Source organism: Mobula hypostoma, chromosome 4, assembly GCF_963921235.1.
Source record: "Mobula hypostoma chromosome 4, sMobHyp1.1, whole genome shotgun sequence".
Classification (NCBI taxonomy): domain Eukaryota; kingdom Metazoa; phylum Chordata; class Chondrichthyes; order Myliobatiformes; family Myliobatidae; genus Mobula; species Mobula hypostoma.
This window is the reverse complement of record NC_086100.1, coordinates 440175-466463: the sequence shown is the minus strand read 5'-3', so window position 1 is coordinate 466463 and position 26289 is coordinate 440175. Positions and strand designations below refer to the sequence as shown.

Genomic DNA, 26289 nt, shown 5'->3' with positions numbered 1-26289 from the left:
ACTCTCTGTGTGAAGAAGTTTTTCCTAATCTCGGTCCTAAAAGGCTTCCCCTTTATCCTCAAACTGTGACCCCTTGTTCTGGACTTCCCCAACATCGGGAACAATCTTCCTGCATCTAGCCTATCCAATCCCTTTAGGATTTTATACGTTTCAATCAGATCCCCCCTTAATCTTCTAAATTCCAATGAGTACAAGCCCAGTTCATCCAGTCTTTCTTCATATGAAAGTCCTGCCATCCCAGGAATCAATCTGGTGAACCTTCTTTGTACTCCCTGTATGGCAAGGATGTCTTTCCTCAGATTAGGGGACCAAAACTGCACACAATACTCCAGGTGTGGTCTCACCAAGGCCTTGTACATTCAGCCAGAGACTCATTCCTCCAAGATGCAGCACAAAGCGTCATAGGAAGTCTCCTGCCTGTGGCCATCAAACTTTACAACTCCTCCCTTGGAGGGTCAGGCACCCTGTGCCGATAGGCTGGACCTGGACTTATTTCATAATTTACTGGCATATTTTACATATTACTATTTAACTATTTATGGTTCTATTACTATTTATTATTTATGGTGCAACTGTAATGAAAACCAATTTCCCCCTGGGATCAATAAAGTATGACTATGACTATTGAAGTCCCTTATTACAACTGTGAGATTATCCTTATTACATGCCTTTTCCGGCTCCCTTTGCAATCCCAACCCCACATCTTGGCTACTATTTGAAGGCCTTTAAATGAATCCGATAATTTTTTTTACCCTTGCAGTTTCTTAGCTCCACCCACTATGATTCAACATTCTGTGACCCTATAGCACCTTTTTCTAAGGATGCAATTCCATCTTTTACCAACAGAGCCACACTACCACCTATGCCATCCTGCCTATCCTTTCAAAGCCAAGTATCTCCTTAGATGTTAATCTCCCAACTATTGCCTTCTTTCAGGCACGACTCAGTGATGCCCACAATGTTATACTGACTAATTTCTAGTTGTGCCACAAGTTCGTCCACCTTATTCCGAATGTTACACACACTTAAATACAGCACCTTCAGTCGTGCATTCTTTGCTTTACATTCCTTACATTCATGTTACACCCTTCCTCTGCTGGTAAATCTGTTGGCTCATCCTCAGCTCTGTCATACTGGTTCCCATCACCCTTCCATATTAGTTTAAACCACTCCAACAGCTCTACTAAACCTACATGCACGAATGTTGGTACCCCTCAGATTCAAGTGCAATCTGCCCGTTTTGTACAGGTCACACCTGCCCCAGAGGAGGTCCCAGTTATCCAGAAATCTGAATCCCTACCTTCTGCTCCAATTCTTCAGCCACGCATTTATCTACACCTCATGTAGTTGAGAGGGTGAGTAGTTTCAAGTTCTTCGGAATACACATCACTGAAGATCTCACCTGGACTGTACATACTGGCTATGTGGTGAAAAAAAGCTCAACAGTGCCTATTTCACCTCAGACGGCTGAAGAAGTTCGGCACGAGTCCCCAAACCATCAGGATTTTCTACAGGGGTACCATTGAGAGCATCCTGACTAGCTGTATCATTGCCTGATACGGGAACTGTACTACCCTCAAATGCAGGAAGTGGTACAGACAGCCCAGCACATCTGTGGATGTGAACTTAACTCTATTCAAGACATTTACAGCAGTAGGTGCATAAAAAGGGCATGGAGGATCATTAGGGACTCCAGCTACCCTAACCACACACTGCTACCGTCTGGCAAACAGTACTGCAGCATTAAGGCAGGACCAACAGGCTCCAGGGCAGCTTCTTGCACCAGGCCATCAGATTTATCATACACATTGATCCAAATGCCTGTCTGACCGTACATCGATCTGATTGCATATCTGACTGTATATTGATCTGATTCGGTATCTGACTGTACATGTATGTATACAAACCAAGTATGTATACAATTTTGGTGAACACAGCAGGCCAGGCAGCATCTATAGGAAGAGGTACAGTTGACGTTTCGGGCCGAGACCCTTCGTCAGGACTAACTGAAAGAAGAGATAGTAAGAGATTTGAAAGTGGGAGGGGAGATCGGAAATGATAGGAGAAGACAGGAGGGGGAGGGATGAAGCTAAGAGTTGGAAAGTTGATTGGCAAAAGGGATACGAGGCTGGAGAAGGGAGAGGATCATGGGACGGGAGGCCTCGGGAGAAAGAAAGGGGAATGAATTCCACCTATTCACCATACCAAAGAAATTCCTCCTCATCTCTGTTCTAAAAGGACCAGAGCCATCAGACACTCTTTATATAACAAGCCAATCGATTGTGGAAACATTTTTCTGAACCTCCTTCGAACCTTATCCAATTTCAGCACATACTTTCTAAGATAGGGGGCTCATAACTGCTCACAATACTCCAAGTGAAGACTCTCAGTGCTTTATAAAGTCTCAACATTACATTCTTGCTTTTAATTCTAGTCCTCGTGAAATGAATGCTAAGATTGCATTTGCCTTCCTCACCACAGACTCAAGCTGCAAATTAACCTTTAGGGAATCCTGCACTACCCAAGTCCCTTTGCACATCAGTATTTTGTATTTTGTTTCAATTTAGAAAATAGTCAACCTTTTCTTCTACCAAAGTGCATGACCATACATTTTTCGACACTATATTGTATTTGCCACTTCTTTGCCCATTCTCCTAATCTGTCTTTCTGAAGCCTCACTACTTCCTCAAAACTACCTGCCCCTCCACCTATCTTCATATCATTTGCAAACTCTGCAACAAAGCCATAAATTCCATCATCCAAATCACTGACATTTAACATAAAAAGAATATGTACCAATGCGGACCCCTGTGGAACACCAAGCAACAGGAATTCTGCAGATGCTGGAAACTCAAGCAACACACACAAAAGTTGCTGGTGAACGCAGCAGGCCAGGCAGCATCCCCAGGAAGAGGTGCAGTCGACGTTTCAGGACGAAGGGTCTCGGCCTGAAACGTCGACTGCACCTCTTCCTGGGGATGCTGCCTGGCCTGCTGCGTTCACCAGCAACTTTTGTGTGTGTTCCCTGTGCAACACCACTAGTCACCAGCAGCCAACCAGAAAAGGCGCTCTTTAGTCCCACTGCTTGCATCCTGCCAATCAGCCACTGCTTCATCCATGCTAGAAGAAAGGAGTACTGGCATTGGAAAAGAGGTTCACAGCATGATTCTGGGAATTAAACGGTTAACATACAGTACGAGGGGTCTGGGTTTGTACTCACTGGAGTTTAAAAGAATGAGGGAAGATCTCATTGATTATTGAAAGGTCTAGATAGAGTGGATGTGAAGAGGATGTTTCCTATAATGTGGGTGTCTAAGACCAGAAGGCACAGCCTCAGAATAGAGGGATGTCCATTTAGAACAGAGATGAGAAGAATTTTATGTAGCCAGATGGTGGTGAATCTTTGGAATTCATTGCCACAGATGCTGTGAAGGCCAAGACATTTGGTATGTTCTTGTTTAGTCAGCGTGTCAAAGGTTACGGGGAGAAGACAGGAGAATGGGGTTGAGAGGGATAACAAGTCAGCCATGATGGAATGGTGGAGCATATTTGATGGGCCAAATGCCCTAATTTTGTTTTTCTGATTTATGAACTTATGATTTTCATGTTAAAGACCCTTTGTGAGACATTTATAGAACATAGAATATTGCAGCACGGTACAGACCTTTGGCCCACGATGTTGTGCCAACCTAACAAAGTTCTGACAAAGAAACCCTAGTCTGGGACACTGCAGTCCACCTGAAGCATATTTTCTATATATTGTATAAACTTCATATCCATGCTGTTATGCAATCTGTAAATTGCTTATTATATTTTACTTTATAAAACTCCCTTTGCAGGTCCATACACACAAGATCACCATCACTATCCTTAACAATGTTTATCTAAAGACTATTAATTTAACACATTTCCTTTCAACTAATTTACTACGTTAACAATTATTAATTTATGGTTTTCTAAAACTCAGTATGCTCACCTTCTAACATTATGCCTAATTGACCCACCTCAACCAGTGATTAGCTTGTGGTTTTAAGAAGTGGGTTTGGTTGGATTGATTCCTTGAACTAATTTATCCACCTCTCCCTGTAGGGTCCTTTATGATGGATTCACATTGATGCTCAGTGGAAATTCACTGCTGTTCCCAGTACAGAGACTGACAGACAATGATGCTGCAGTTCTGGTTTGTCTCCTTCATCAAAACTCCTTTATCACAGGTATTAAACACGGACGCAGAACATTGAACAGTCCAAGAACAGGCCCTTGGCCTAGCATGTCTGTTCCTAACTAATTTAATTGGTAATTAATTGTGTTTGACTGCACGCTGCTGCAACATTCATGGATTCAGGGCCTTGGACTATATATTTTGTGTGTGACTGTATTTTACTGATATCTTATATGTGCTATATGTATTTTGTGCTGTGTACGACTATTGTACTGTGTTTTGAACCCTGGCTATGGAGAAACGTTGGTTTGTTTGGCTGTATTCATGGGTATTCATGTATGGTTGAATGACAATTCAACTTGAACTTGAAATTGAAATGCATAACTGAGCTAATCCCTTCTGCCTACACAATATTCATATTCCTGCATTCTCAGCACATTCACGTGCCTATCAAGAGCTTTTTAAACACCTCTGTCGTATCTACCTCTACCATCTCCCATGGCAGCGCATTCCAGGCACTCTCCATTTTGCATAAAAAGAACTTGCCCCGCATAAACCCTTTGAGCTTTCTCCCTGTCATCTTAAATGCATGAGCTCTCATTTTAAATGTTTTCGCTGAGGAGAAATGACATAGGCTGTCTACCCATGCCTCTCATTATCTCATAAACCTCTATTGGGTCTCCCCTCAGCCTCTGCCGCTCCAAAGAAAACAACGCAAGTTTGTACATCCTCTCCTTATACCACATGCCCTTTCACCCAGGCAGCACCCTCTCCAAACCCCGGCAGACTTCCTATAAAGATCAGAAGCTACTACAAATCTGAAACAAAAACAAAAAAAAAATGAGCTGAATCATCCAGCCATGTAGCATCTAAGGAAGGAGAAGCTGGATGAATGTTTCAGGGCAGAACTGGAAATGTTAAAATGGTTGAATTTGATGTTGAGCCAAAGATTTGCCACCCTCTGGATATGACATTTTCCTTGTTTTAGCCCTGAATAGTCAGTTCCTTATTTTGAGTTTGTGTCCAAAGCTTCGTGGCAGTCCAGCATTCCCACATCTCTTCCCTCAATCCCCGTGAGAATTATCTAACGTTTCATTCCTCAAAACCCAAGGTTATAGAGGTTTAATCTGCTTAATGTCTCCTCTTACAATATAGTATCTCCTGCAAGATCCATACTTATCCTTAACTTGAAGTCCAATTTGTGTCTGTATTCTGACATTGAACAAAATGCTTTTCAGCTAAAAATTACTTACATTGGAAATAAGCAGAGGGATTGGACTGGAATTAATTTATTTACATTATTTAGTATGTTCATGGGTGAGCTGCGAGATTCTGATTTTGCAAGAGTAAGAGGAAGGTTTTACAATATTGACTTTGGATTCTTCAGGTCTTGATTTAAGATTCAACAATTTATCGAACTGTGGAGCGGAATCAATTGCAAAATTGCTTCTGGTAAGCAAATAAAAAATAGAATCATAGAGACATAGAAAACCTACAGCACAATACAGGCCCTTTGGCCCACAATGCTGTGCCGAACATGTACTTACTTTAAAAATTACCTCGGGTTACCCATATCCCTCTATTTTTCTAAGCTCCATGTACCTTTCCACGAGTCTCTTAAAAGACCCTATTGTATCTGCCTCCACCACTGTCTCCGGCTGCCCATTCCACACACTCGCTACTCTCTGTGTTTTTAAAAAAAAATTTACCCCTGACATCTCCTCTGTACCTACTCCCCAGCACCTTAAAACTGCGCCCTCTCGTGTTAGCCATTTCAGCCCTGGGAGAAAGCCTCCGACTATCCACACGATCAATGCCTCTCATCATCTTATACACCTCTATCAGGTCACCTCTCATCCTCCGTCCCTCCAAGGAAAAAAGGCCAAGTTCACTCAACCCTTTCTCGTAAGGCTTGCTCCCCAATCCAGGAAACATCCTTGTAAATTTCCTATGCACCCTTTCTATAGTTTCCACATCCTTCCTGTATTATGGAATGTTAGCTAAGGAATTGGTTGTGTTTTGATGCAGAGGTTGGGGTGCATGTGAAACTGTTGGGTTAGATTTTATTGCTGTGGTAACAACTCAGCATCAAGACAGTTGAATGGCTGTGAAAGAAAAGCAAAAGTGTAGCAATGCAAGAAGTCCGAAATATAAATAGAAACACTTAGAAGATCAGGAAGCAACTATGGAAAGAGAAACAGTTAATGTTTGAGGTCTGAGACTGAGAAAGAGAGAAAGCAAGTTAGTTTCAGAAGGTGGAGGAGCCTCCCTTTGAATGTACTGTACATGTGGAGATGTCTGTAAGGAGATAACTCTCACCTGGATTCAAGAATCAAGATAATTTAAAGTCATTTTGGTGCACAGTCCTGCCGAAGGCTCTCAGCGTAAACGTCGACATTACTTTTTTCCATAGATGCTGCCTGGCCTGCTGAGGTCCTCCAGCATTTGTGTATTTTGTCCAGTATACAAGTGTAAGGGAGAACAAAATAATTACACAATAAGATAAAGGATACAAGAATAATAAAAAAAACACAATAACTATAAATGCATGAAGTAGCTAATATACATAGATTAATTATATGTCTATAAAGTAATACCGGGCACAGAGGTTTCTGTACAGAAGATGATTTTGACAGGAAATGATAAAGTAGTTGTAGTGGGAGGTGCTGAGTGGATTAGTGGGTGGAAGTGGTGATCAGTTTTACTGCTTGGTAAAAGTAACTGTTTTTGATTGTGGTAGTCCTGAGCGAGATGGCGCTAATGAACCATGGTGACATTCTGCAAGCTACGTACAATACTCTTTTGCACTAATATACCTCTTTTGAATTACTTTCACTGTAATGTGCCATATGTAATTTCCCTTTAAGCAATATACTTTTAAGTTGACTTAATGTACTACAGATTTTTTTTAAGATCTTCAGAAGTACTCAGTGAACTTAATTCTCAAGCAACCAGGTATAGCACCTTTAAAGGGATGAAAGTTTATTGCCATGGCCAGAAGCGAGGCAAGAGGGTTGGACTCAAGGCAGGCTGAAATGCGCAGAGGGATGAGATCACCTCAACCCAATATCATGTTTGCAAATAAGCAGCCACTGGAGAACAAAGTGCAAGAGGGCAAGATTACTGTATTGGTTGGAAATCAGAGATTGTTATGTTCCAAACAACAGGAATTCTGCAGATGCTGGAAATTCAAGCAACACACATCAAATTTGCTGGTGAACGCAGCAGGCCAGGCAGCATCTGTAGGAAGAGGTGCAGTCGACGTTTCAGGCCGAGACCCTTCGTCGGGACTAACTGAAGGAAGAGTGAGTAAGGGATTTGAAAGTTGGAGGGGGAGGGGGAGATCCAAAATGATAGGAGAAGACAGGAGGGGGAGGGATAGAGCCAAGAGCTGGACAGGTGATAGGCAAAAGGGGATACGAGAGGATCATGGGACAGGAGGTCCGGGAAGAAAGACAAGGAGGCGGGTGGGGGACCCAGAGGATGGGCAAGAGGTATATTCAGAGGGACAGAGGGAGAAAAAGGAGAGTGAGAGAAAGAATGTGTGCATAAAAATAAGTAATAGATGGGGTACGAGGGGGAGGTGGGGCCTTAGCAGAAGTAGGAGAAGTCGATGTTCATGCCATCAGGTTGGAGGCTACCCAGACGGAATATAAGGTGTTGTTCCTCCAACCTGAGTGTGGCTTCATCTCTACAGTAGAGGAGGCCGTGGATAGACATGTCAGAATGGGAATGGGATGTGGAATTAAAATGTGTGGCCACTGGGAGATCCTGCTTTCTCTGGCGGACAGAGCGTAGATGTTCAGCAAAGCGGTTTCTCAGTCTGCGTCGGGTCTCGCCGATATATAAAAGGCCACATCGGGAGCACCGGACGCAGTATATCACCCCAGTCGACTCACAGGTGAAGCGTTGCCTCACCTGGAAGGACTGTTTGGGGCCCTGAATAGTGATAAGGGAGGAAGTGTAAGGGCATGTGTAACACTTGTTCCGCTTACACGGATAAGTGCCAGGAGGGAGATCAGTGGGGAGGGATGGGGGGAACGAATGGACAAGGGAGTTGCGTAGGGAGCGATCCCTGCGGAATGCAGAGGCGGGGGGGAGGGAAAGATGTGCTTAGTGGTGGGATCCCGTTGGAGGTGGCGGAAGTTATGGAGAATAATATGTTGGACCCGGAGGCTGGTGGGGTGGTAGGTGAGGACCAGGGGAACCCTATTCCTAGTGGGGTGGCGGGAGGATGGAGTGAGAGCAGATGTACGTGAAATGGGGGAGATGTGTTTAAGAGCAGAGTTGATAGTGGAGGAAGGGAAGCCCCTTTCTTTAAAAAAGGAAGACATCTCCCTCGTCCTAGAATGAAAAGCCTCATCCTGAGAGCAGATGCGGCGGAGACGGAGGAATTGCGAGAAGGGGATGGCGTTTTTGCAAGAGACAGGGTGAGAAGAGGAATAGTCCAGATAGCTGTGAGAGTCAGTAGGCTTATAGTAGACATCAGTGGATAAGCTGTCTCCAGAGACAGAGACAGAAAGATCTAGAAAGGGGAGGGAGGTGTCGGAAATGGACCAGGTAAACTTGAGGGCAGGGTGAAAGTTGGAGGCAAAGTTAATAAAGTCAACGAGTTCTGCATGCGTGCAGGAAGCAGCGCCAATGCAGTCATCGATGTAGCGAAGGAAAAGTGGGGGACAGATACCAGAATAGGCACGGAACATAGATTGTTCCACAAACCCAACAAAAAGGCAGGCATAGCTAGGACCCATACGGGTGCCCATAGCTACACCTTTAGTTTGGAGGAAGTGGGAGGAGCCAAAGGAGAAATTATTAAGAGTAAGGACTAATTCCGCTAGATGGAGCAGAGTGGTCTTATTATTAAACCTGCCGATAAGGGGTGTGCTGTTGTAGTCTGGCGTACTGACCTCTACCTTGCCGAGGCACAGCGACAACTCGCGGATACCTCCTCTTATTTACCCCTCAATCGTGACCCCACTAAGGAGCACCAGGCCATTGTCTCCCACACTATCACCGACTTTATCCGCTCAGGGGATCTCCCATCCACTGCACCAACCTTATGGTTCCCACACCCCACACTTCCCGTTTCTACCTCCTACCCAAGATCCACAAACCTGCCTGTCCTGGCCGACCTATTGTCTCAGCTTGCTCCTGCCCCACCGAACTCGTTTCTGCATACCTCGACACGGTTTTATCACCCCTTGTTCAATCCTTTCCGATCTATGTTCGTGACACTTCTCATGCTCTTAAACTTTTCGATGATTTTAAGTTCCCTGGCCCCCACCGCTTTATTTTCACCATGGATGTCCAGTCCTTATATACTTCCATCCCCCATCAGGATGGTCTCAAAGCTCTACGCTTCTTTTTGGATTCCAGACCTAATCAGTTCCCCTCTACCACCACTCTGCTCCGTCTAGTAGAATTAGTCCTTACTCTTAATAATTTCTCCTTTGGCTCCTCCCACTTCCTCCAAACTAAAGGTGTAGCTATGGGCACCCGTATGGGTCCTAGCTATGCCTGCCTTTTTGTTGGGTTTGTGGAACAATCTATGTTCCGTGCCTATTCTGGTATCTGTCCCCCACTTTTCCTTCGCTACATCGATGACTGCATTGGCGCTGCTTCCTGCACGCATGCAGAACTTGTTGACTTTATTAACTTTGCCTCCAACTTTCACCCTGCCCTCAAGTTTACCTGGTCCATTTCCGACACCTCCCTCCCCTTTCTAGATCTTTCTGTCTCTGTCTCTGGAGACAGCTTATCCACTGATGTCTACTATAAGCCTACTGACTCTCACAGCTATCTGGACTATTCCTCTTCTCACCCTGTCGCTTGCAAAAACGCCATCCCCTTCTCGCAATTCCTCCGTCTCCGCCGCATCTGCTCTCAGGATGAGGCTTTTCATTCTAGGACGAGGGAGATGTCTTCCTTTTTTAAAGAAAGGGGCTTCCCTTCCTCCACTATCAGCTCTGCTCTTAAACGCATCTCCCCCATTTCACGTACATCTGCTCTCACTCCATCCTCCCGCCACCCCACTAGGAATAGGGTTCCCCTGGTCCTCACCTACCACCCCACCAGCCTCCGGGTCCAACATATTATTCTCCGTAACTTCCACCACCTCCAACGGGATCCCACCACTAAGCACATCTTTCCCTCACCCCCTCTCTCTGCATTCCACAGGGATCGCTCCCTACGCAACTCCCTTGTCCATTCGTCCCCCCCATCCCTCCCCACTGATCTCCCTCCTGGCACTTATCCGTGTAAGCGGAACAAGTGCTACACATGCCCTTACACTTCCTCCCTTACCACCATTCAGGGCCCCAAACAGTCCTTCCAGGTGAGGCAACACTTCACCTGTGAGTCGACTGGGGTGATATACTGCGTCCAGTGCTCCCGATGTGGCCTTTTATATATCGGCGAGACCCGACGCAGACTGAGAGACCGCTTTGCTGAACATCTACGCTCTGTCCGCCAGAGAAAGCAGGATCTCCCAGTGGCCACACATTTTAATTCCACATCCCATTCCCATTCTGACATGTCTATCCACGGCCTCTTCTACTGTAAAGATGAAGCCACACTAAGGTTGGAGGAACAACACCTTATATTCCGCCTGGGTAGCCTCCAACCTGATGGCATGAACATCGACTTCTCTAACTTCTGCTAAGGCCCCACCTCCCCCTCGTACCCCATCTGTTACTTATTTTTATGCACACATTCTTTCTCTCACTCTCCTTTTTCTCCCTCTGTCCCTCTGAATATACCTCTTGCCCATCCTCTGGGTCCCCCACCCCCTCCTTGTCCTTTTTCCCGGACCTCCTGTCCCATGATCCTCTCGTATCCCCTTTTGCCTATCACCTGTCCAGCTCTTGGCTCTATCCCTCCCCCTCCTGTCTTCTCCTATCATTCTGGATCTCCCCCTCCCCCTCCAACTTTCAAATCCCTTACTCGCTCTTCCTTCAGTTAGTCCTGACGAAGGGTCTCGGCCTGAAACGTCGACTGCACCTCTTCCTACAGATGCTGCCTGGCCTGCTGCGTTCACCAGCAACTTTGATGTGTGTTGATTGTTATGTTCCATATGTAATTGAGACATGACTCGCTCAAAGAATTGTCAACAATTTTGGGCCCCGTATCTCAGAAAGGATGTGTTGTCATTGGAGAGAATCCAGAAAAGGTTCATGAGAATGATTCTGGGAATGAAGGGGTTAACATCTGAGGAATGTTTGGCAGTTTTGGGCCTGTACTCACTGGAATTTAAAAGAATATGGGGGAGCTCATTGAAACCTACCGAATGTTAAAAGGACTAGCTTGGGTGGATGTGGAGAAGATGTGTTGTTAAAAAAAATAGTAACTTATAACAATGATTAGTGAGGCACAGAGAGATCTGTATTTACTGTCAAGTACCTTTATTGTTTAACGTAACTAGTACGTGAATTCATACACTAAATACCTTGTGTGCACACAGCTAAGTATCCCTGACTCTCCTGAATAGTCAAAGAATAGCAAAGGTACAGGTATTACCTGGGCAAAGGAGTTTACACTGGCCAGGTGTTCCTTGTTGTCCCGATTCACTCGCCACGTGTTTCACGCAGGGTTGCTCACGCTTGTATCTCCGATGGTTATTCTTTGAAGTTACCACTACTAGCACACAAAGCATCCACTTTTATATCCATTCCCTATCAACTCAGATATTGCATTCCAGTGTTGTTGGCCACAGGTCATGTGTCTGTCCTTCAACACCTTGTTATTGGCTTTGCTCCAAGTCAGCATCAATTTATTGCCATCTTCTGAGGCAGGCATCAACCCCACATTCACAAACCTGCATGTTATAGCCAACCAAAGAATGCCTCACAAATAACTTCTTATTTGGAAATGATCTCCAGTCCAACAGATTACCTTAAGAATCATTGTGTCTTCTTCAAAACATTGATCCCGCCCAGCATGTCAAGCTCACAAAATGGAGAATAGTGTCTTCACAAAATGGCATCCTCCATCCCCAAGCATGTGGCAAGAACAAAGACAATTAGTCTGTCTGCTTCCACTGTCCTTGATCCATTTGAATTCATTGACTTGTAAATTGTCACTCTTTCTGGCCAACAGATGTTTCCATTGGTGGGGGTATCCAGAACTAGAGGGCACAGCCTCAAAATTGAGGGGCGACCTTTTAAACATAGAAAACCTACAGCACAATACAGGCCCTTCGGCCCACAAAGCTGTGCCGAACATGGCCCTACCTTAGAACTCTCTGGGCTTTACCCATAGCCCTCAATATATCTAAGCTCCATGTAGCCATCCAGGAGTCTCTTAAAAGACCCGATCGTTTCCGCCTCCATCACCGCCGCCAGCAGCCCATTCCACGCATTCACCACTCTCTGTGTAAAAAAAAACTTACCCCTGACATCTCCTCTGTACCTACTCCCCAGCTCCTTAAAACTACGCCCTCTCGTGCTAGTCATTTCAGCCCTGGGGAAAAGCCTCTGGCTATCCAACGATCAATGCCTCTCATTATCTTGTACACCTCTATCAAGTCACCCCTCATCCTCTGTCGCTCCCAGGATAAAAGGCTGAGTTCACTGAACCTATTCTCATAAGGCATGCTCCCCAATCCAGGCAACATCCTTGTAAATCTCCTCTGCACCCTTTCTATGGTTCCGATGACCCTCCTGTAGTGAGGTGACCAGAAATGAGCACAGTACTCCAAGTGGGGTCTGACCAGGGTCCTATGTAGCTGCAACATTACCTCTTGACACTTAAACTCAATCCCATGATTGATGAAGGCCAGTGCGCCATATGCCTTCTTAACCACAGAGTCAACCTGCATAGCAGCTTTGACTGTCCTATGGACTCAGACCCCAAGATCCTTCTGATCCTCCACACTGCCAAGAGTCTTACCATCAATACTATATTCTGTCATCATATCTGACCTACCAAAATGAACCACCTCACACTTATCTGGGTTGAACTCCATCTGTCACTTCTCAGCCCAATTTTGCATCCTATCATTGTCCCGCTGTAACCTCTGACAGCCCTCCACACTATCCACAACACACCCAACCTTTGTGTCGTCAGCAAATTTACTAACCCATCCCTCCATTTCCTCATCCAGGTATTTATAAAAGTCACAAAGAGTAGGGAGCCCAGAACAGATCCCTGAGGCACACCACTGGTCACTGACCTCCATGCAGAATATGACCTGTCTACAACCACTCTTTGCCTCTGTGGGTAAGCCAGTTCTGGATCCACAAAGCAATGTCCCCTTGGATCCTATGCCTCTTTACTTTCTCAATAAGCCTTGCGTGGGGTACCTTATCAAATGCTTTGCTAAAATCCATATACACTATATCTACAGCTCTAGCTTCATCAATGTGCTTAGTCACATCCTCAAAAAAATTCATTCGGGCTCATGAGGCACAACCTGCCTTTGACAAAGCCACGCCAATTGTTCCTAATCATATTATGCCTCTCCAAATGTTCATAAATCCTGCCTTTCAGGATCCTCTCCATCAACTTACCAACCACTGAAGTAAGACTCACTGCCTATAATGTCCTGGGTTATCCCTACTCCCTTTCTTGAATAAGGGTACAATATCTGCAACTCTCCAATTCTCCGGAACCTCTCCTGTCCTCATTGAGAATGCAAAGATCATTGCCAGAGGCTCAGCAATCTCCTCCCCCGCTTCCCACAGTAACCTGGACTACATCCCGTCTGGTCCCAATGACTTATCCAACTTGATGCTTTCCAAAATCTCCAGCACACCCTCTTTCTTAATATCTACATTCTCAAGCTTTTCAGTCCACTGCAAGTCATCCCTACAGTCGCCAAGATTTTTTTCCATAGTGAATACTGAAGCAAAGTATTGATTAAGTACCTCTGCTATTTCCTCTGGTTCCATACACACATTTCCATTGTCACACTTGATTGGTCCTATTCTCTCACATCTTATCCTCTTGCTCTTCACATACTTGTAGAATGCCTTGGGGTTTTCCTTAATCCTGTCTGCTAAGGCCTTCTCTTGGCCCTTTCTGGCTCTCCTAATTTCATTCTTAAGCTCCTTCTTGCTAGCCTTATAATCTTCTAGATTCATATTATTACCTAGTTTTTTTGAACCTTTCGTAAGCTCTTCTTTTCTTCTTGACTTGATTTACAACAGCCTTTGTGCACCACGGATCTTGAACCCTACCATCTTTTCCATGTCTCATTGGAATGTACCTACTCAGAACCCCACGCAAATACCCCCTGAACATTTGCCACATTTCTTCGGTATGTTTCCCCGAGAACATCTGTTTCCAATTTATGCTTCCAAGTTCCTGCCTGATAGCTTCATATTTCCCCTTACTCCAATTAAATATTTCCCTAACTTGTCCGTTCCTATCCCTCTCCAATGCTATGGTAAAGGAGATGGAATTGTTATCACTATCTCCAAAATGCACTCCTACTAAGAGACCTAACACCTGACCAGGTTAATTTCCCAATACCAGATCAAGTACAGTCTCTCCTCTTGTAGTCTTATCTACATATTGTGTTAAGAAACTTTACTGAACACACTTAACAAACTCCACCCCATCTAAACCCCTCACTCTAGGGAGATGCCAATCAATATTTGGGAAATTAAAATCTCCCACCACAACAACCCTTTTATTCTTATACCTTTCCGGAATCAGTCTCCCTATCTGCTCCTTGACGTTCCTGTTACTATTGTGTGGTCTATAAAAAACACCCAGTAGAGTTATTGACCCCTTCCTATTCCTAACTTCCACTCACAGAGACTCCGTAGACAACAGAAGTAAGGGGGGATTTTTTAAGCCAGAAGGTAGTAAATCTGTGGAGGCCAAGTCCATGCATATATTTAAGATGTAAGTTGAGCATTTCCTGATCAGTCAGAGCATCAAAGGATATGGCAAGAAGGCAGGGTATGGAGTTAAGTGGTGTCTGTGGTCAGCCATGATGGAATGGTGGAGCAGACTTGATGGGCTGGAACGTCCAATTCTGCTCCTATGTCTTAATGCCAGAAATGGTGATCAGACTGAAAGACTTCTTGATTCACAGGATGGACAGAGCTGCTGATTGGAAAAGACAGAAAGAGGAGATGTGTGTTTCATGGCAGATGAACTTAGTAGGAACTTTGTATCAGTCACTGTGCAAGACACTAGCAGTGTGCCAGAGGTCCATGCAGCAGGACTTTGACAAATTGGAAGAATGGGCAAAGAAGTGGCAGATGATTTAGTCTGTGGTAAAGAAGGCAAATGCAACATTGGTATTTATTTTAAGGGGAGTAGACAATAAAAGCAGGGAGATAATGATGAGCCTTTATAAGACACTAGTCAGGCTACACTTGAAGTATTGTCAACAATTTTGGTCCCCATATCTCAGAAAGGATGTGTTGTCAGTGGAGAGAGTCCAGAGGAGGTTCATGAGGATGACTCCTGGAATGAAGGGGTTAACATATGAGAAGCATTTAGCAGCTTTGGGCCTGTACTCACTGGAATTTAGAAGAATGTGGGGGGATCTCATTGATGTTTCCTCTGGTGGGGGTATCCAGAACGAGGGGGCACTGCCTCAAAACTGAGGAGCAACCTTTTAGCAGCGGACCAATCAATTTGCAGAGAGAGAGCTTTGCACAGGTCAGGGAGAAGTGTTTAAAAAAAGGAGTATTTTGCGGGGCTAAACAGATTCGTTGCAGACCAATCGATTCGCAATTCATTAGCAGGAGCAACTAAAAGTAAAGCAGAGCAGCCATTCTGTTAGTGGACCAGTATAGGCATGGGAACTTGAGGTTCGGCAAAAAGGCACAGGTAAGTATCAGGTAAAGCTTTTGTAGTGGTTGAATAAAAAGTCACTAAATTACGGCTAATTAAATAAAGTAAGGATGATGCAGGATCAGGTGATGTGCTGGAGCTGCATGATGTGGGAGCTGGTGGACCCCATTGTGGTTCCTGGTGATCACATCTGCAGCAAGTGTTGGCTGCTCGAGGAACTCGGGCTCAAAGTTGATGACATGGAGTCTGTGCTTCAAACATTGCAGCACATCAGGGAGGATGAGAGTTAGCTGGAATCTCTGTTTCAGGAGGTAGTCACACTTATTAGATTAGCTACCTCAAATTCGGTCTCTGGTCAGCGACAAGAGGGTGTAACTGTGAGTGAGGTGGGTAGTGCAATCCAAGAGAGAGTGCCAGAGGAGCCTCAGCCCTTTAGCTTGTACAACAGGTCTGAGATTCTTGCTCCCTGTGTGGACAACAGTGGGGCTGTAGGAAGGATGAGCAACCTTACTGTGGCACCGTAGTTCAGGGAGCAATTCAAGAGCGGGGGAAAGAAGAGATATGTAGTGGTAATTGGGGATAGTACAGACAGAATTCTCTGTCGTGAGGACAGAGTGTCCCAAAGGCAGTGTTGCCTGCCTGGTGCCCCTGTTCAGGAAATCTTATCTGACCTGCAGAAGAATTTGCAGTGGGAAGGGAAAGATCCAGTTGTCGTGGTCCATGTGGGTACCAATGACGTAGGAGGAATGAGGAAAGAGGTTCTGCTCAGGGAATTTGCACAAATAAGGACTAAAGTAAAAAGCAGAACCAAAAAGGTGGTAATCTCTGGATTACTACCTGAGCCACATGCAAATTGGCATAGGGTCAAGAAGATTAGAGAGTTAGATGCGTGGCTCAAGGATTGGTGTGGGAGAAGTGGGTTTGAGTTCATGGGAAATTGGCAGCAGTATTGGGGAAGGAGGGAGCTGTACCAATGGGACAGGCTCCACCTGAACCGCGATGGGACCTGGATCCTAGTGACTTGCATAACTAGGGCTGTGGAAAGGGCTTTAAACTAAATAGTAGGGGGATGAGTTCAACAAATTGGAGAAGTATGGGTAAAGTAAAAAAGAAAACTGTGGATAAAGATAAAGAAAAAGATTTTAAAAAAAGAGAAAAGTAAGAGTGGAGTGAGGAAAAGTCAAGTGCAAAAGAGTAAAAGATTACAAGATTTTAAAAGCACAATTAGTGTAAGGGCACTTTATTTGAATGCCCATATATCTGAAATAAGGTCAGTGAACTTGTGGCTCAGATCAGCACAAAAGGGTATGAATTAGTGGCCTTTACAGAGTTGTGGTTGCAGGGTGGAGAGGATTGGGAATGAAATATCCAAGGAAGATAAAGGAGGTGGGGTAGCGCTCTTATTTAAAGGTGAGATCAGGGCGATAGTGAGAGATGATATCAGATCTAAGGCGCAGAATGTTGAATCCATCTGGGTAGAGATTAGGAATAGTAAAGGGAAAAAAATCACGGGTGTGAGTTGTCTATTGGGCACCGAATAATAACATTACAGTGGCACAGGCAATAAACAGAGAAATATCTGAGGCAGGTAAGAATAGAACAGCAGTTATCATGGGGGATTTTAACTTGCACATAGATTGGGTGAATCAAGTTGGTCGAGGCAGTCTTGAGGTGGCCTTCGTAGAATGTATCCATGATGGTTTTCTTGAACAGCATGTTACTGAACCTACAAGGGAATGTGCTATCTTAGATCTGGTCCTGTGCAATAGGACAACAGGATTAATGATCTTGTAGTGAGTGATCCTCTTGGAAAGAGTGATCACAGTATAATCAAGTTTCTGATACAAATGGAGGGTGCAATAGTTTAATCTAAAACAAGTGTATTATGCCTAAACAATGGAGACTACAATGAGATGAAGGAGGATTTGGCTAGTGTGGACTGGGAACACAAGCTATATGGTGGGACAGTTGAGGAACAGTGGAAGGCTTTCAGTGAGATTTTTCACAGTGCTCAAGAAAAGTACATTCCAGTTAAAAGCAAGGACGGTGAGGGTGGGAAGAGCTGGCCTTGGATAACTAAGGAAATAAAAGAAGGCATCAATCTAAAAGCTTGTACATAGAAAGTCGCCAAGAGTAGTGGATAACTGGAAGCTTGGGAAAACTTTAAAAAGCAACAAAGTACCATTAAGCGAGCAATAAAGAATGGGAAGCTAGATTATGAAAATAAACTAGCACAATATATAAAAATAGTAACAGTTTTTATAATTATATAAAGCAGAAAAGGGTGGTTAAAGTGAACAAAAGTCCCTTGGTGGACAAGAAGGGGGAATTGATATTGGATAATAGGAAATGGCCAAGGCTTTGAATGCCTATTTTGTGTCAGTATTCACATTGGAGGAAACATCTAACATGTTAAAGAAGATGTTATGGATGTGATGGGAGGTGAGGAATTTGATACAATAGCTATCACTAAAGAGGTAGTGCTGAACAAGCTTGTGGGCCTGAAGATAGACAAGTCCCCAGGTCCTGATGGAAGGCATCCCAGGGTACTGAAAGAAATGGCAGAAGTAGTAGTAGAGGCTTTGGTGATAATTTACCAAAAGACTCTGCGCTCTGGGCAGGTCCCAGCAGATTGGAAGAGGGGGAATGTCACATACTATTCAAAAAAGGATGTAGGCAAAAGGCAGGCAACTATAGGCCAGTAGTTGGGCAGAATGCTTGAAGCTATCATTAAAAAAGAAATAGCGAAGCATCTGGGAAAAAAATAGATCCATGAGGTAGACACAGCATGGATTCAGCAAAGGCAGGTTCTGCTTGATAAACTTACTGTAGGTTTTGAGGATATAACGGGTGCATTGGATAGAGGGTGGTGAGTGGTGTGCCGCAGGGGTCGGTGCTGGGCCCACAATTGTTCACGATATACATTAACAATCTGGAAGAGGGGACAGAGTGTAGTGTATCAAAGTTTGTCGATGATACTAAACTGAGTGGAAAAGCAAATTGTGCAGAAGAGTCAGTGAGTGGCAAGGGTCCGGCAGATGGAATGCAAAGTTGGTAAATGCATGGTCATCCTTTTTGGAAGGAAAAATGAAAGAGCAGATTATTATTTAAATGATAAAAAATTGCAGCATGCTTCTGTGCAGAGGGACTTGGGAGTGCTTGTGAATGACTCACAAAAGGTTGGTTTGCAACTGCAGTAGGCTATAAAGAAGGCAAATGGGATGTTGGTCTTCATTGCTAGAATTTAAGAGTAGGGAGGTTATGCTGCAACTGTACAGGGTACTGGTGAGGCCACATCTGGAAAACTGCATGTAGTTCTGGTCTCCTTACTTGGGGAAGGATATACTGGCTTTGGCTGCGGTGCAGAGGAGGTTCACCAGGTTGATTCCAGAAGTAAGGGGGTTAAACTATGAGGAGAGATTGAGTTACCTGGGACTGTACTCGTTGGAATTCAGAAGAATGAGAAGAGATCTTATAGAAACATAAAATTATGAAAGGGATAGATAAGATAGAGGCTGGAATGTTGTTTCCACTGGTAGGTGAGACTAGAATTAGGGAACACTGCCTCAAGATTCAGGGAAGTAGATTTTGGATGGAGATGAGGAGGAACTGCTTTTCCCAGAGAGTTGTAAATCTGTGGAATTCTCTCTCCATCATTCATTTCACACACTCACCACTTTCTGTGTGAAAAATTTGCCCCTGACATCTCCTCTGTACCTACTTCTAAGCACCTTAAAACTATGCCCTCTTTTGTTGGCCATTCTAGCCCTCGGAAAAAGCTTCAGGCTATCCACATGATCAAAGCCTCTCATCATCTTATAAACCTCTATAAGGTCACCTCTCCTCCTCCATCACTGCAAGGAGAAAAAGCCAAGTACACTCAACCTATTCTCGTAAGGCATGCTCTCCATTCCAGGCAACATCCTTGTACTGGAGGAGCAGATTCAATGGGCCGAAAGGCCTTGTTCTGCTCCTATATCTTATAGTTTAAAGTACTGCACAATAAACATCAGCATTTAACTTGTAGCACAAGAAGTTCCAGACCATTGTTGTAGTAAGTTGAGGAATGCCTACCGTTCCATGCCCAGACTGCATTTCAGTAAACCTGATCACTTAGCTGTCTTTCTACTACATACAGACAAACTAAAGAGCAAAGCTCCTGATATTAGGACAACAAAGAGGTGGTTATGGGATTCGTTGAGTCGGTGGGCTGGGTCATGTTAAAGGACTCATCTCTGGATCTGAATGAATACACCACGATTGTCTCAGACTTTATAAAAACATTCATAGAAGACAGTGTCTCCCCCAACCAGAAACCCTGGATGAAACACAAGATCTGCAATTTGCTGAGGGCCAGATCAGAGGCACTCAAGTCCGGTGACCGGGATTGTCACAAGAGGTCCATATACAATCTCTGGAAAGCCATCTCACAGGCGAATTCTGGACTAAACATGAATCAACGAAGGATGGTCGACATTTGTGGCAGAGCTTGAATGCTGTCACCTCTTATCGGGACCTTGCACCTGATGACCCTGTGATCTGTGTCTCAGAGGCCGGTGTTAGATTGTCTGTAAAGAGAGTGAACCCTCGCAAGGCAGAAGGTCCCGATGGAGTATCTGGTACGGCTCTGAAAACCTGTGCCAACCAACTAGCGGGAGTATTCAAGGACATTTTCAACCTCTCACTGCTTCAAAAAGGCAACAATTATGCCAGTGCCAAAGAAGAATAATGTGGGCTGCCTTAATGACTATTGCCCGCTAGCACTCACATCGACACTGATGAAATGCTTTGAGAGGTTGGTTATGACTAGACCGAACTCCTGCCTCAGCAAGGACCTGGACCCATTGCAATTTGCCTATCGTCACAATAGGTCAACTGCAGACACAATCTCAATGGCTCACCACACGGTTTTAGACCACCTAGACAACACAAACACCTATGTCAGGATGCTGTTCATCGATCAGCATTTAATACCATCATTCCCACAATCCTTATTGAGAAATTGCAGAACCTGGGCCTCTGTACCTCCCTCTGTAATTGGATCCTTGACTTCCTAACCAGAAGACCACAGTCTGTGCAGATTGGTAATAACATATCCTCTTCACTGATGATCAATACTGGTGCACCTCAGGGGCGTGTGCTTAGCCCACTGCTCTACTCTCTGTATACATATGACTGTGTGGCTAGGCATAGCTCAAGTACCATCTACAAATTTGCTGATTATACAACCATTGTTGGTAGAATCTCAGGTGGTGACAAGAGGGTGTGCAGGAGTGAGATATGCCAACTAGTGGAATGGTGCCGCAGCAACAACCTGGCACTCAACGTCAATAAGACGAAACAGCGGATTGTGGACTTCAGGAAGGATAAGATGAAGGGACACATACCAATTGTCGTAGAGGGATCAGAAGTGGAGAGAGTGAGCAGCTTCAAGTCCTGGGTGTCAAGATCTCTGAGGATTTAAACTGGTCCCAACATATTGATGTGGTCATAAAAAATGCAAGACAGCAGCTATACTTTATTAGGAGTTTGAAGCAATTTGGCATGTCAACAAATACACTCAAAAACTTTTATAGCTGTACCGTGGAGAGCATTCTGACAGGCTGCATCACTGTCTGGTATGGAGGGGCTACTGCAAAGGACCAAAAGAAGCTGCAGAAGGTTGTGAATCTAGTCAGCTCCATCTTGGGCGCTAGCCTACAAAGTAGCCAGGACATCTTCAGGGAGTGGAGTTTCAGAAAGGCAGCATCCAGTATTAAAGACCTCCAGCACCCAGGGCATGCCCTTTTCTCACTATTACCATCAGGTAGGAGATACAGAAACCTGAAGGCACACACTCAATGATTCAGGAACAGCTTCTTCCCCTCTGCCATCCGATTCCTAAATAGTCTTTGAAACCTTGGACACTACCTCACTTTTTTAAATATATAGTATTTCTGTTTTTGCACCTTTTTTAATAATCTATTTAATATATGTAATTGATTTACCTGTTTATTTATTATTATGTTTTATTTTATTTTTTTGTGTCTCTGCTGGATTATGTATTGCATTGAACTGCTGCTGCTAAGTTAACAAATTTCACATCACGTGCTGGTGATAATAAACCTGATTCTGATTCTGACAGGGCTTTGCTTCCAGATGAGCTTAATGCCTTCTGTGCTTACTTTGACCATCAAAACATGAAGTAATCATCACAAACTCCCACAGCTCCTGAAGATCCTGTGATTTAGTCTCTGAGGGCAGTGCGAGCACCTTCATGTGGTAAACTGCGAAAAGCATCCAGCGCAGATGGGTTACCTGGCCAAAAGAATAAATCAAGGAAGGTAGTGCACCCGTGGCTGACAAGGGAAATTAGGGATAGTATCAATTCCAAAGAAGAAGCATACAAATTAGCCAGAAAAAGTGGCTCACCTGAGGACTGGGAGAAATTCAGAGTTCAGCAGAGGAGGACAAAGGGCTTAATTAGGAAGGGGAAAAAAGATTATGAAAGAAAACTGGCAGGGAACATAAAATCTGACTGTAAAAGCTTTTATAGATATGTGAAAAGAAAAAGATTGGTTAAGACAAATGTAGGTCCCCTGCAGACAGAAACAGGTGAATTGATTATGGGGAGCAAGGACATGGCAGACCAATTGAATAATTACTTTGGTTCTGTCTTCAGTAAAGAGGACATAAATAATCTTCCGGAAATAGTAGGGGACAGAGGGTCCAGTGAGATCGAGGAACTGAGTGAAATACATGTCAGTCGGGAAGTGGTGTTAGGTAAATTGAAGGGATTAAAGGCAGATAAATCCCCAGGGCCAGATGGTCTGCATCCCAGAGTGCTTAAGGAAGTAGCCCAAGAAATAGTGGATGCATTAGTGATAATTTTTCAAAACTCTTTAGATTCTGGACTAGTTCCTGAGGATTGGAGGGTGGCTAATGTAACCCCACTTTTTAAAAAAGGAGGGAGAGAGAAACCAGGGAATTATAGACCGGTTAGCCTAACGTCGGTGGTGGAGAAACTGATGGAGTCAGTTATCAAGGATGTGATAACAGCACATTTGGAAAGCGGTGAAATGATCGAACAAAGTCAGCATGGATTTGTGAAAGGAAAATCATGTCTGACAAATCTCATAGAATTTTTTGAGGATGTAACTAGTAGAGTGGTTAGGGGAGAACCAGTGGATGTGGTATATTTGGATTTTCAAAAGGCTTTTGACAAGGTCCCACACAGGAGATTAGTGTGCAAACTTAAAGCACACGGTATTGGGGGTAAGGTATTGTTGTGGATAGAGAATTGGTTGGCAGACAGGAAGCAAAGAGTGGGAATAAACGGGACCTTTTCAGAATGGCAGGCGGTGACTAGTGGGGTACCACAAGGCTCAGTGCTGGGACCCCAGTTGTTTACAATATATATTAATGACTTGGATGAGGGAATTAAGTGCAGCATCTCCAAGTTTGCGGATGATACGAAGCTGGGTGGCAGTGTTAGCTGTGAGGAGGATGCTAAGAGGATGCAGGGTGACTTGGATATGTTAGGTGAGTGGGCAAATTCATGGCAGATGCAATTTAATGTGGATAAATGTGAAGTTACCCACTTTGGTGGCAAAAACAGGAAAACAGATTATTATCTGAATGGTGGCTGATTAGGAAAAGGGGAGGTGCAACGAGACCTGGGTGTCATTATACACCAGTCATTGAAAGTGGGCATGTAGGTACAGCAGGCGGTGAAAAAGACGAATGGTATGGTGGCATTTATAGCAAGAGGATTCGAGTACAGGAGCAGGGAGGTACTACTGCAGTTGTACAAGGCCTTGGTGAGACCACACCTGGAGTATTATGTGCAGTTTTGGTCCCCTAATCTGAGGAAAGACATCCTTGCCATAGAGGGAGTACAAAGAAGGTTCACCAGATTGACTCCTGGGATGGCAGGACTTTCATATGATGAAAGACTGGATGAACTAGGCTTATACTCGTTGGAATTTAGAAGATTGCGGGGGGATCTGATTGAAACGTATATAATCCTAAAGGGATTGGACAGGCTAGATGCAGGAAGATTGTTCCCGATGTTGGGGAAGTCCAGAATGAAGGATCACAGTTTGAGGATAAAGGGGAAGCCTTTTAGGACTGAGATTAGGAAAAAACTTCTTCACACAGAGAGTGGTGAATCTGTGGAATTCTCTGCCACAGGAAACAGTTGAGGCCAGTTCATTGGCTATATTTAAGAGGGAGTTAGATATGGCCCTTGTGGCTAAAGGGATCAGGGGGGTATGGAGAGAAGGCTGGGGCGGGGTTCTGAGTTGGATGATCAGCCATGATCATACTGAGTGATGGTGCAGGCTCGAAGGGCCGAATAGCCTACTCCTGCACCTATTTTCTATGTTTCTATGTTTCTAAGTACTCAAGACCTCTGCTGATCAACTAACTGGAGTGTTCACTGAGATCTTTAACCTCTGGCTTTGGCAGTCTGAAGTACCCACCTGCTTCAAGCAGACTTCAGTTATACTGGTGCCTAAGAAGAAAGTGATGACCTGCCTCAATGACTATTGTACAGTAGCATATATATTCACTGTGATGAGGTGTTTTGAGATGTTGGTGATGGGGGAAAAAATATCAGCTCCTGCCTAAGAAGCTACTTGGATGCTCTCCAATTTGCCTACTGGCACAACGGGCCCACAGCAAATCCCATCTCATTGGTTCTTCCCTCAACTCTGGAACATCAGAAGGCAAAGAGTGGTTGTAGACAGGTCATACTCTGCATGGAGGTCGGTCACCAGTGGTGTGCCTCAGGGATCTGTTCTGGACCCCTAATCGTTGTGATTTTTATAAATGGCCTGGATGAAGAAGTGGAGGGATGGGGTTAGTAAATTTGCTGATGACACAAAGGTTGGGGGTGTTGTGGATAGTGTGGGGGGCTGTCAGAGGTTACAGCAGGATATTGATAGGATGCAAAACTGGGCTGAGTAGTGGCAGATAGATTTCAACACAGTTAAGTGTGAGGTGGTTCATCTTGGTTGGTCAAATATGATGATAGAATATAGTATTAATGGTAAGACTATTGGCAGTGTGGAGGATCAGAGGGATCTTGGGGTCCAAATCCATAGGACACTCAAAGCCGTTGTGCAGTTTGGCTCTGTGGTTAAGAAAGCATACGGTGCACTGGCCTTCCTCAATCATGGGATTGAGTTTAGGAGCCGAGAGGTAATGCTGCAGCTTTCTTTTCAAATCTTTTATTACTATTCAAAAAATAACACGAGTACATTGAAAAGCAACACTTACAATGTCTCAAGGGGGAAAAAAAGCATTATTTTAAAGATTGAAAAATTTTTGTGATAATAAAAAAACCCTACTAAGCAGAAAAGTGGGAAAAAAACCCATTAGGTGTACAACCCCGGAGCCTTGCGTTATACAAAAAGCTTCTAAAGATAAACATCAAACCGCCAGCAAAAAAAAATACCAGAAATTTACAATTAGATTGTGGAGAAAATCTATCAATTAACTCAAATGATAATAATGAGCAAATGAACCCCATCTTTTCTCAAAATCAAATAAAGGTTCAAAGGTTCGACTTTTAATTTTCTCCAAACTAAGACATAGCATCACTTGAGAGAATTATTGTGACAAAGTGGGAGCTGATATATCCTTCCACTTCAACAAAATGGCCCTCCTGGCTGTCACTGTAACAAATGCAATAACATGTTGGTCAGACACAGAAATACCACGGATATTTTGAGGAATTATGCCAAAAAGCACAGTTAATTTGTTAGGTTGTAAATTAATTTTAAGTGCTTTAGAAATTGTCGAAAAAACTGACTTCCAGAACTGTTCCTGTGTAGAAGAAGACCAAAACATGTATGTCAGTGTAGCTGTCTCAGTTTTACATCTGCCACAATAACTATCAACATTAGGAAATATTTTAGACAGTCTCTCCTCCGTCAGATGGTAACGATGTACAATTTTAAATTGGATCAGTGAATGACTAGCACAGATCGAAGAAGAGTTAACCAGCTTCAGAATCCGCATCCAATCCTCCATCATAAAAGTCAAATTGAGTTCCTTTTCCCAATCTTGTTTCATCTTAAATAAAGGACACTTATCCCATTGTAATAATAAATTATAAATTCTTCCAATAGAACCCTTCTTCGAAGGGTTCATACTCATAATAGTATCTAACAGGTCAGCCTCCAATGTATAAGGAAAATTACTTAAATATTTTTGTAAGAATATTGAAGATATTGTAAAAAGTGTGAGTACGAAAGAGAATATTTATCAACTGATTGTTCAAAAGACATCAATCTATCTTCTTTAAATAAATCCAAAAATGAATTAATACCTTTATTTTTCTAAAGTAAAAAGATTGAAGAAGTAATTTCGATAAAATAAAACACAAAGTT

General features: G+C 43.9%; 1 protein-coding gene across 1 annotated transcript in view; it reads left to right on the top strand.

The window, feature by feature from the left end:
* lrrc34 (leucine rich repeat containing 34) overlaps positions 1–26289 on the top strand; it is a 116764-nt gene that overhangs the window by 11239 nt on the left and 79236 nt on the right. Inside the window, exons 3-4 of the mRNA XM_063044772.1 lie at positions 4090–4214; positions 5550–5614. Of these exons, the coding sequence (XP_062900842.1) occupies positions 4090–4214; positions 5550–5614 (190 nt within the window). The remainder of the gene's footprint in view (positions 1–4089; positions 4215–5549; positions 5615–26289) is intronic.